This window comes from Psammomys obesus, unplaced genomic scaffold (genome assembly GCF_907164565.1).
Source record: "Psammomys obesus unplaced genomic scaffold, mPsaObe1.curated_primary_1811, whole genome shotgun sequence".
NCBI lineage: Eukaryota > Metazoa > Chordata > Mammalia > Rodentia > Muridae > Psammomys > Psammomys obesus.
In genome coordinates this window covers 22,561,129-22,573,593 of record NW_026593286.1, presented here as the reverse complement: position 1 = coordinate 22,573,593, position 12,465 = coordinate 22,561,129, and the positions used below count along the sequence as shown (strand labels likewise).

The 12,465-nt window shown below is 38.6% G+C and overlaps 1 protein-coding gene across 3 annotated transcripts in view; it reads right to left on the bottom strand.

Annotated features, from left to right (window-relative positions):
* Erbb4 (erb-b2 receptor tyrosine kinase 4) overlaps nucleotides 1–12,465 on the bottom strand; it is a 1,095,063-nt gene that overhangs the window by 695,309 nt on the left and 387,289 nt on the right. For all 3 annotated transcript variants that reach the window (XM_055616306.1, XM_055616307.1, XM_055616305.1), the window contains exon 2: nucleotides 4,898–5,049. In XM_055616306.1, coding sequence (XP_055472281.1) covers nucleotides 4,898–5,049 — 152 coding nt within the window. The remainder of the gene's footprint in view (nucleotides 1–4,897; nucleotides 5,050–12,465) is intronic.

The window sequence follows — 12,465 nt, the reverse complement described above, 5'->3', positions numbered from 1 at the left end:
GAACAATTTCTCAAGACAGGAAAAGCCTTTCCAGAATGGTGTTGGGCTGCCAAGCTGGAGTGAAAGCCCCCAAAGCTGTGTAGCACCTCTATAATCCATCACCGAGTTGTAATATGATATTTAGGACAACCTGAATGAAGCCCCTGATTCCAGCAGAGGATTAAGTGTATCAAAAGCCCAGCACACAACCCGATATTTTACATATAGCTCTGGCAATTAATAACTACGTTGCCTGCGTGGATATATGAAACAAGAAAAATAAATTTGAGATATGAAAGCTGGTAGGTCAGGCACCGTTTTAGTAGAGCTGAACCACCAAACAGCTGCCGTAGACAGGAAAACCAATGGGATGACCAGCAGGGAGAGGCTGGCCAGAATTCTAATGAGGGTAGAGGTCTAATGGTTCATTTCCATTACTCCCTACCGTGTGGCTTATTTTAGAGAGTTCACAAAGTATAGGACAATAGCACAAAATCTGTGGTTTTTATGCCTTGCTGCTTTCTATTTTATGCCTTAACCTTGTGGTGGTGATAAAGTACAAAGTGAGTAAGTTTTAGAGCCTTTTTTCTAGCCAACTATATACTTGCTTAGCAGTCAAAATTTAAAAACAGTCAACTAGATTATTTTTCCTTCCAAAGAAATGCAAAAAAACAAAAAGGTTGCATGAATAGTGAGCTAAAGGAGTACCTTTTCTATAAAGAGTTTCTTAAAAACAACGCATTGAAGCATATTTCATCAAAATTGATTCTGCCCAACAGAGAAAAAGGAAAGTCTCTCCAAATGATCCCAGTGTTTCTTAAAAGACCAAAGCACAACTGCAATCCCTCTGCTTTCTCTTCCTCCTTTTCCTCATCCTCTATATTTTTGGTTTGTTTTAGGTTTTGTTTGTTTGTTTTTTAAGTAGAATCTCCTGAATCCCAGGATGACCTTGACTCTATGTACCCAAGAAAGACTGAACTCCTGATCTTCTCCCCCTTTTGCCCACTTCTCATATTCCCATACACCCAGGTTCACTATATTGTCACTTTAGGGGATCAAACCCAGGACCTTGTGAGTGTCAGGCAAGCAGTCCACCAACTGAGTTGTACCCACAACCCATCATCCATCCAATTTCAAAAGTTGATATTTGTTTTCATTCTGAGATCTCCAGAAGGGTACTGGAAAGTGATTTCAGGTGTACTAAAAGAAATGTCTCTCATCTAGCTAAAAAGGAAAGGTAGAAATTATACCATTACCATCAAGTACCAGGCTATCTCATGGGCACAAATGAATGGAATGGCTCAGCTCAACCAGTCATCAGAAGCCAACTAGAATGTTTCCCACATTAATAATTTAGGAAAATGCTTTCTTTCTCTTTTACTCTATTCTTTCTCTCTGTTCAGGGTGCTGGCTCAAATCTGCTGGTTATACATCTCTCTCTGACATTCAGGCACCAGACAAGGTGGGGAGGGTATGTTCTGTCAACTTTCTTGAGTTGATAGGGGCCCACAGAATTTCTAGTGCCAATCAGGGAGCCTGCCAGGAACTGACTTGGGCCCTCTACACATATGTTACAGCTGGGCGACTTGGTCTTCTGGTGTGACTCCTAACAGTGGGAGCAGGAGCTGTCTCTGACTCTGTTGCCTGCCCTTGAGACCTTTTTTTTTTTCCTACTCATTTGATTCCTTGTCTACCATTAACAGAAGAGGTGCCTAGTCTTGCTGCAACTTAATATGCCATAGCTGGTTGATATCCATCAAGGCAATCCATTTGCGGAGGAGAAAGTGAGGAGGGAAGGGGGGGGGGGGGAAGAGAGTGGAGGTGGGAGGACAGGAGAGGAGAGGAAGAGAGGAGAAAGGGGAAACTGTGGTTCAGATGTGAAAAAAAATATGGTTATGTTCTGGTTTCAAAGGGGAAAAGAAGCTAACTGATGCACAATCTGTATGCTCTCGTTTACAGTATCAAACGCTCCTTGGTGGGATTTCTAATAGACACACCCTGTGTTTTCCCCCACATAACTGGCATTGTGAGTATATTGGCAATGAAATAGGAGGGCTATGCAGAGAGATTTTCACGTTGTCTGGAGAACATATTATTACAAAGGAAAGCTCTGTAATGGATCAATAGCTTTAAAAGATTATGCACTGAGGATTGGGGGAGGCTCAGTGAGGAAAGTGCGTGATGGGAAAGCAGGCAAACCCAGGTTTGAACCCACACAAGACGCCGAGAAGAGCATCACATAACTGTGTTCCTAGCACCAGGAAAGGTGGAAAGTGAGGATTTCTGGGGCTTAGTGTGGTCAAATTAGTCAGTTCCACACTCCGAGAGAGAAAACATTGTGTGTGTCAAGAAACTATTACAGAGAGGCAATTAAGGAAGGTATATAAGGTCAGCCTCTGGCCTCTGCACATGCTTGCACATATTTTCGTATATTGCTCTGCAGCCACATGTACACATGCTTTCACATATACCACACAGAAGCACAACCTTTGATTTTTGTAGTGAATAGGCAACCTAGTACATGCAGCTAAACCTGCTGTTAGAAATCACAGAAAGGAGAGTGTTTTCATGAATAAATAAATAAATAAACAAATGTCAGAACATGGCCACCATGCTGCTTGGACATGAAAATAAGGGAATGTTTCCTTAACATAAGTAATGTTTGTAACTCATAGAGGCAGGAATAAATACATAATGAAATTGCTGCCTATTCTGCCTTTCCACCAACCTGATAGACTGTAGTATTCTTCTGGAAGTGAAAATCTGAAGCACCTGCAAATGCTGTTCTGCAAATCCTGATCACATGATAACATCTAGGTGCTATGGGAACCAGAACGCTGGCTGATGGGAGAGTACTGCCTGCCTCCACAATTCAAAACTAAGGTGGAATGGGTCATAGGCTGTAAAGCAACCAGAACTTCATTGCTTGTCTTTTTAATGTGTCAATACCCATCAATTATGTATTTGGAAAGAAAGCTATCACAAGGAGAGACCAGCCAGACTGAGAATTTTAGGATAAATAAAATTACAAATTACAAATTTTTAGAAAATTCTAGAGTACAATATGAAATTACAGGTCACACAGTAGTAGGAAACAGGGCTTTCACATTCAGAACCAAGGTGCTCTTTCTTTTCTATCACTTTTGTTTCTTTTTTAAATTTTTAAAATTTATTTTTATATTAATTACAGTTTATTCACTTTGTATCCCAGCTGTAGCCCTCCTCCTTTATTCCCTCCCGATCTCACCTTCCCTCCCTCATGTCCTCCCTGCTCCTTTCCAAGTCTGCTGATAGGGGAGGTCTTTCTCCCCTTCCATCTGACCCTAAGAGTACTCACTACTCTTAGCTCACCAAGGAACACAGAATGAGACTCTGAACTGCTCTGCCCTTGGCCTCCTTTCAATGTACCTAGACAATTTTATCTAATCTATGTCACTTGGATATTTTTTTTTGCATTAGACTCAATACTATTCCACTACAATATTTTATTTTTCTTCATCTCCACTACTCTGTTTTTAGTAAGAAGGAGTCATATCTGATTTATTTAGATACATGTGCTCAGTATCTACAATGTTTGAAATCAAGGAGAAATTATTTGTTATTGTAGACTTAAAGTAAGATTATTTTTTAAAACTAAAGAACAAAAGATAGGTGAACAAAACATGTAAATAAATAAGTAGAAAATGATTAGAGTTACTTTTAATAAAACATGAAATTACAAATGTATGTGGGTTAGCACAAAATTTATATAACTTACATAGAGACTACTTAGGATCCAACAATCACTTATCTAAAGAAACTATGTATAGTTTCACATAGAAGTCTTGGCCTTGTTCATTTTATTTTATTTTAAATATACTCACTATACTCGGTTCCGTATGCTTCATGCACATTTTAGACACATTGTATAGAGCAAGTTGCTCAAACATTTATCTGTAACTTTCATAGTCGAAAGGTTAAAGTTGAAATAAACCTTATCCCCGGTCAATCACTATAATATGAGATCACGAGGTTTATACAGCTGTAAATATTTCATATTGTATCATTTAAGAACATATGATATAGGCATGCATAGCTCTGTCTTTACACAAACACACACTTGGGTTTTCGGTGAAATCCAGGGATGTGGTATATCATAAACTGGAAAGCACAGCCCTCACTAAGGGCACTCCTTACCTCTGCTACACTGCTGAAATCTAAGGTACTGTTTATTCCCGCTCCCTTAGTATTCCGCTTTCAACTGTACTTTCCCTTTGCTGCGGTCTCATTTCCTTGCTCATGTGATGAACCTAGGGTGGTTCCCGTGCGTTGCACTTTAGAAGCAGAAGCTAAGAATGCAAATGCTGAGGGCTACTAGGGTCATCTCTTTCTAGGATTCAAGTAACGTTTGCCATGTGATTTTAATAAATAATACATGGATGTACGCGTCTATTTGTGAGTTCCTCTGAGTCTACTGTGAATTGTGTGCGGCTTCAATTTTTTTTTAAATTATTATTATTATTCATTAACCTGAATTAGGAGGTGAGGCATTATTCCTCTCCTCATACCCCTTTCTTCCAAGTGACAGGAATAAGGCAGATAATAGATGAATGACTAAAGCCACCCAGTCTTATCTGTCTGGTCCTCTGACTCCTCGTACTCATCCTGTCAGAGAAAGACCGACTTGCAGAACGTCCTGTGCTAAACCCCGACAGAACCTTTTTATCAATCTACTGGCGAAAGCGGCTCCTCCAAGCTGGGACGTCCGTCACTTCAGCATTGCTATTCCTTTTATTTCCCCACGGGATCCTCCCGTTGCTCATCTCCTGCCTCCAGTCAGACTGGAGGAAGGGTAGCACTGCCAGGTCTAATCCAGCAGGTTTCCCTGTGCACACCATGACCACTCACACAGAAAAGCAGGGAAAGAAAAGAGATGTACCCGCAGGAAGGAGAGGTCCCGCGTGTGCTCGATGCTGGTGATCTCCAGGTTCCCCATCACTACCTCACAGTTTTCATAGTACTTGCGCAGGGCTCGGTACTGCTGCTCCAGGTCCGACAGGGAGCTCAGTTTGTTCTCGGTTCCCGCGCACACTGGAAAGACAAAGACACACCTTAAATTACATAACCCATCGAGGACACGAACAAAGACACCATCTCATGCAAAACGCATTGCTACGTAGTTTACCCCAATTCATCAAGTTCTTTTAAAAACGTGGTCAGGGCTCCTACAGCATTATCACTTAGGAGATGAATTATCTTAACTTCTTTTACTGTTTAATCATACATATCAAGCAAAGAGAACAAAGAATAGGTCCTATGGAATCCCTTAATTTATCTTTTGAGGAGATAAACTTGAAATAATCACAGTTGCTGGGCTTGTACAAAAGCATGCAAGCAGATTTCATTTCATATAAACATGCTTTTCTTCGGGAATTTTAGTTTACTCAATTTTCTGATAAAGTATTTTCATATAATAAAACTGAAAAATTAGAGCAACAACATTAAAAAAATTATTTATTATCTACCATACAATAGGCTGTTCCAATATGTTATATATGTAATAAAATATGTACATTCAGGCCAACTTCAATAATACTATCTTTAAAATGTGTTAAACAACTTGATTTGAAATATTTAAAAACATATACAACATATAATATATGTAACAAAATGTTGACATGAACTGAGTCATCCACAGGCACCTTCATGAGTGTTCCAAAGAATAACGGTCTGTGGGTGCATATATTAGTCTTCCATATTTGATTAGTAAGTCCCTGTTCTTGTTATATGTAAGCCGATAAATGCACACATAATCACATCTGTGTTCTGTATGTGCTGGTATCTATTTTGTCTTCCACTGTAATTACAATATCTAAATATTGTGGCATACCCTATTTATTTTCCCATTATGGAAACAAGAAATACAAAACATGAAAAAGTCATTTAATTTAGATAGTTTTAAATTCATGTCTTACAGTTCCTATTGGTATGATGAAACACCATGACCCAAAGAAAGTTAGAGGAAAGGGTCTATTTGGTGTATGTTTCTACATCACAGTTCAACATTGACAGGACAGTTCATCAGGACAGGAACTCAAGCAGGGCAGAAACCTGGAGTCAGGAGCTGATGCAGAGGCCATGGGGGAGTGCTGTTTATGGACTGGCTCATCATTGCTTGCTAAGCTGGCTTTCTGATAGTACTCAGAACCATCGCCCACAGTGACAGAATCAACAAGGACTAATTAACAAAACATCCTACAGGCCTGCTTAAAGCCAGATCTTACCGAGGCATTTTCTCAACTGAAGTTCTCCCTCTCAGATGACTATAGCTTGTGTAAATTTGACAAAAAACTAGCTGGCACAATTCATGTTAAACTCAATGTAGATTATCATTAAAATATTCTGAAGAGTTAAAAATATTTCAAATTTTATTAAAACGTCTCATAATGGCCATACACTACTCCATGTAATAGTATAATCTTTCTAAGTTATGGAGAACATGGTAGGAATTCATTAGAATAAGACATGTGTCATAGTTTTATATCTGTTAAATATATGAAAGTGAATTCCAATAAATTATCTTTAAGGCCGTAGAGATGGTCAGTAGATCCTCTTGCAGAGGATCATGTTCAATTCCCAGAACCAACATATTGATTCATAATCTGCTGTAACTCCAGTTTTAGGGGATCCTATGTCCTCTTCTGGCATCTATGGACACCTACACAATACACTTACATAAATTCAGGCAAAACACTCACACATATAAAATAAAAATAATAAAACTTAAAGAATTATTTTCAAATAACATTCATCTAACCTATCTTAAATCAACCACAAAATAGCTTAAAACCCCTCCCACTTTAGATAAAGCTTCAACTACTTAATAAAGAACACTTGAGTTGTGTACATACTTTATTCAAATACACAATTACTAAAGATATGTTTAGAAATAAATCTCAAAGACATGATTATACTACAATAAGCAGAAAGTCACTTTCATGACTACTTTATTCAGAACACTCATATTTGAAACTTTTTACTATACACTGTTCAATTAAGGAAATATGCTTATCACAGTGAAGCTTTATATTTTATATTTAGCTTTGATCTGAACTGAGTAGAATCAATAGTATATCAAGCATAGTTTTTATCTTGAAAGGCAGGCTTGGTTTTTAAGGAATTAGTTTGGATGGAAGCATAAAAATTATTTGTAGTTCTCTTCATGAGGCTCTCATTGAAGGCCTCACAACTTTCATTTGTCAATCGATTTTACAATCAGGCAATGTATACAAGACAATGCTTAAGCCATCAAGTTTCATTGATTTCACAAAGCTGTTTATCAAAGCAGAATTGAAAAATCTTCTTCAGCAGCTCAAACAAGTTTAGTAACATGAAACCCTCTTTGCCAGCACCATTATAAAGTCTTTGAATGATAAACTCACAACAGTTTAAGGTTCGAAATCCTAAATTTACTGAAACTCCCCAGAGTATTATTCCAAATGCAACTGCAGGTGTCAAAATCTATGCAAGGCCCTAATAAAATTGTCAGTTATTCTGTTTAGTATTGATTCAATTACAAATGTGGCTATAGCTTCAGACATAGTTCTCTCTAGAATCAAAACTGGCATCCAATATAATTCCCATTCAGTAAAAAGATCAGACACTAAAACTTTGTAGTAATTTAAAAATTTAGCTAACAAAATCATCATATGATTCCGGGAAGGTGGTGCAAAATAATGAAATAGAACACTGTCAATATATGGATATTTTAATATGGATTAAAATAGTATAATTTGTAACTTTATGTCTCTTATGACAAGATCTCATAACTATATCGGTTTACAAAGGAAGCATACTAAAAGGAAAAACAAAAGAATTTATATCAAAAAAATTTAATGTCATATCAAAATGCCTATGATGATAAAGCAATTAGATGTAAACTATTTAACACTATTTGCCTGGAAACAGAAACCAAATGATAAAAATGTTCGAGGTCTTCTGTAAGCACTCATAACAAAGAGGGCGCACGCGTGCGCGCGCGCACACACACACACACACACACACACACACGTATCCCAAAAGCTGGAGTTACAGGCTGAGCCAGATGTGGGTGCTGGAATCCTGATTTTGGTCTTTATCATCAGGCATTCTTAATCACTGGGCTATTGTTCACAACTCTGTCTGATGCTTCTTTAATATTCTACCTTAACCTAGTTTTTTCAACACAAATATTGATCTTTCTACCGTGTCTGATTGCTGTTTTATGATTCAAAGACTAGCTTTGTAATGATTAATGAATTAGAAATGAGTTTAAATGCACAATATCAAACATCAACTGCGAAAAGAATGACTACATACTTTAATGCTCTTTAACTGTCTTCCTGTCTTCGAATATATTTCACTAATTTATATTTTACAAAATTTCTGTTTTGAAAATAGAAAATAATAGTAATAATTCAATTGTTATAAATCACCTTTGTCACCTATATTTGGTTTAAATAATATTAACTTCTCATCATCTCTTCAGAATTCACTCATGGTCTTTTTCTTACACCCTCTCTCCCTTAAAAATGGTCTTAATTTACATTGTAGTGTTTTGTTTTCCGTGCATGTGCTAGGCCCTTAACTTTAATGTAGGTACTGGACTTGACAAGCAATTAAAGCAAACAATTTCCACTCATCAAGGCTTGCCAAATTAGTCATCTGCCATCTGCCCCATCATCTGGTGCTCCTTGAAGTCTTGCTGTGAAGCTGGATGTACTTTCTCAGAATCGGAGGGACAATGCAAGCCTCCAAGCTGGTGCAGTGCCAGTGGGAGCTAAGTGTGTAAACATTAGCAAACATCTTTCTTCCCTAGATCGTCATGCCTTCAACCATCCCCCTGTGTGTAATAAAAACTAGCCTGATCGTACTGCCTTTTCACTGAGAGACCTTTGCCATCCACTGTAATTAAAGTAGAAGCCTGAGAGACTATTTTCTGTTATAAATAAATGAAAGAACTATAGATTTAATGTTTCTAATACGTTGCTATGCTCACATACCAAGGCTGCTTTCTTAAGCATCAATATTGATATACTTTGAGGATACACTGTACCATGCTGCTAGCACTAGTCTCAGGAAATATTTCATTTTCATTCCTTGCACTCGACAAATGTTTACTTCAGTGGCAACTTGTAGGCAGGTCCTAAAGATGTTCAGACTCAACAGTGATGGGAAATATGAAAAACAGCAAAAGAGGGAAACATGCTACTTAAAAATATTTCTTTTATTTTTTTGATATCATAGCATACTTACAACATTTCTCTTTTTCCCTTTCTCCCTCAAAGGCACCCATATGCCACTTCTTGCTATTTTTTTTTCAAATTTGTGACTTTTTGCATTTTTGTTTATATATGTGTGTGTGTGTGTGTATATATATATATATATATATATATATATACACACACACACATACTAAACACATATATGTGTATGTAATAAGTATTACATGCACACACAACCTGTTCAGTTTATGTAATGTTACTTTTATACATGTTTTCAGGACGGACAATTTGGTATTGAATAACTTGTGTGCGCTTTAACAACATTCATGCCTAAACACACTGATTTTAAAGGCATGCCCCTCCTTCTTTAATACACTACGACAGGACTGTGTATGGATAATGGGTGGCTGTCTGCAAAGACACTAAAATGTCACTGATAGATGAAATAAACTCAACCCAAGGCACATGTTCTACCCTTTACAGTACAGCTGTATTTGTGCCCCTTCTGTGTGTGGATCCATTATTTGCAGAGGATGAACTTGCAAAATTCTAGGTAGAAATTTTAGCAAACCCAAAGACTAGGTCCTCCAACCTTGATTGTTGATAGTGACTTTGTAGTTGGTACGTAATACCTCTTCAAATCAATAGAAAAGCCTGATAACTGTGGAGAGGAGAGATGAACTAGATGGCATTTTTCCTGAGGATATTTACTGTTCCTTCTGAACAGCTACATGACAAATTGAATCTGAAACAGCTTTCTAATAAAATATTTTAGACTGCTTTCAAGCAGAATTCTTAATCTCATTTCTTAAATAAATGACAAGCACACAATCCTTGATAATAACATATACTAATCATAAAATTATACTACATGGTTAGTTTTAAGTTGTTTTCTGATAAACTAAAGTCTGCTAGTCAAGATAAGAGTGTAAAATCTCCAAAAGTCTTATTGCTTTCAAAAATGATGTAGGTGACTAGTGATTGAGAAGTTGCATTTACAAAAATAACAATGCTTCTGAGTGCAATCACAACAAGTTGTTAAGTACTCCTCTAAGTGATTACCTTTAAGACCTGGCTGTGAGTTGGGGGAAGGGCTCTCATTTGCTGTTCTCAGGTGGTTGCAGGTCTCTGAGAATGGAGTGGGAGATCTGTGACCGGGAGATGAAGTGGGGACTGGCCATACAGTACCTCTGTGGCTGAGAACTAGCAGACTAGGAGTTGGGGGAAGGGTTCTCACCTGCTGACCCAGAAAGACACACAGGCTATGTCCTCACTTACAACCAGATATTAGCCACAGAGTATAAGATATCCATACTATAATTCACAGACCCCAAGAAATAACAAAAATGTCCCAAGGGATGATGCTCAAACCTCACTGAGAAAGAGAAACAGAATATTCTGCTGAAGTGGTTGAAGAGAGGGATCAGGATAGGAGAGGGAACACTGAGAGAAATGAGTGTAAGAACCAGCTGTAGGGTGAGGTCGGGGGAAAGGGGGAATTGAGAAAAAAGAGGCAAGAGGACAGAGGACTTGCAGAAAGAGGAGCAGCCATGGGTGGGGGCATCTCTCAGACAAGTTGGAGACCTGCAACAGGGTGGACTTCTGGGAGGTTATGGAGGTGCCCCCACAGGCTTGGGCCATGGAGACTGGAGATGCCACCATCTAACCAGACAGGACTCCTGGTGGAGAGAGGGGAAAACCAACCCACCTACAAAAACCTCCACCTCAGAACACATTCAGGATAGGTTGGGATTAAGGTAGAACGGAGATCTGCGGAAATTGCAACCAATGTCTGGCCCAACCTGAGACCCACTCCATGGCAGAGAGCCAACTCCTGACAATATTAATGATGCTCTACTGAGTTTTCAGACAGGAGCCTAGCATGGCTGTCCTCTGAGTGGCTCTGCCCAGCAATGGAGCTAAACAGAAACTGGCACTCACAGCCAAACATTGGGCAGAGCTTAGAGAGCCTTGTTGAAGCGTCGTGGTAAGGCAGAACAACCCACAGGGGACAGGAGCCCCACAAGAACACCAACAGTCCCAGCTTAACTTGTACCCAGTGTCTGAAGCCACAACCAATGACCACGCGTGGACTAGACCAAGACCCTTGACACATAGATTCGCAATGGGTAGCTTAGCCCACTAGAAAGGGTATGGCGAACTGTCTCTGCCATTCTGGCACGGTTTCTGATGCATCCTTTTCAATCCCTTCACCCTGACATGGCTGCCTTGCCAGGACGCGGGGAAAGAGGAACTACACAGTCCTGATGAGACTGGATGATCTGGGGTGGCTTTGCAGGGTTGGGGGTGGGTGTCTCCTCTTTTCTGAGGGGCAGGGGAGGGGGAACAAGGAGATCAGTGAGAGATGGAGGGGAGGGACCTGTAGGAGAGGAGGGAAGGGGGCTATCATTGAGATGTAAGGTGAATAATTAAAGGGAAAAAAAAAACTGGCTGCTAGCAAAGCTCCCATTTAAGTAATTTGGTATGTACAATTGTACCACACATTTTAATTTGTTTTACTTAAGCTTTTTAATTTCGTTTTCCTTGATTTTCATATCTAATTATATATATTTATAATATCATAAACACTATATTTTTATTACAAGTAAATTCTATACTTGCTCTATGGCATTCAGGGTTCGTTAATGGGCAATCACATACTATGTGGACATTGGCTTGAAATCTATGTTCCCAAGAGAATTTTGACTGAATCCTGATGTTAAGAATCTTATGTCCTTATACGGTTTATTATTTTATAATGTAGCATAAATGTCAAAAACTGTAAAAGACAGAAAAATAGAAGTCCAACTTTTAATGAAATTAAATTATTCAGTATGACACTTGCAAGGAAACAGATGTGACACAATTTATATTATTAGACTTGTTTGAATTTAGAAATGGCTTCTAAATTTAAAAGTAAACTATATATTTCATAGGCCGGGGAGAGGATCATCCTGCTCTGCAAAGTTGACATCGTATGTTGGGATGCATCATCATGAAAAGCAGACACGCAGGAACACATGCCTATGACAAATCAGAGGCCACGGATCCATGGAGGGCACTGATTAGCCAGCTGAGGTGAAACAATGGCTTTTCAGGTTCTGTAAAGATCTTGTCTCCAAGAAAAAGTGGAGAAGGTATGAGAAAGACAACCAATATAAAACTCTGGCCTTCATGTGCAACACACACACACACACAAACACATACACACACACACACACACAAATACACACAGAGAGAGACA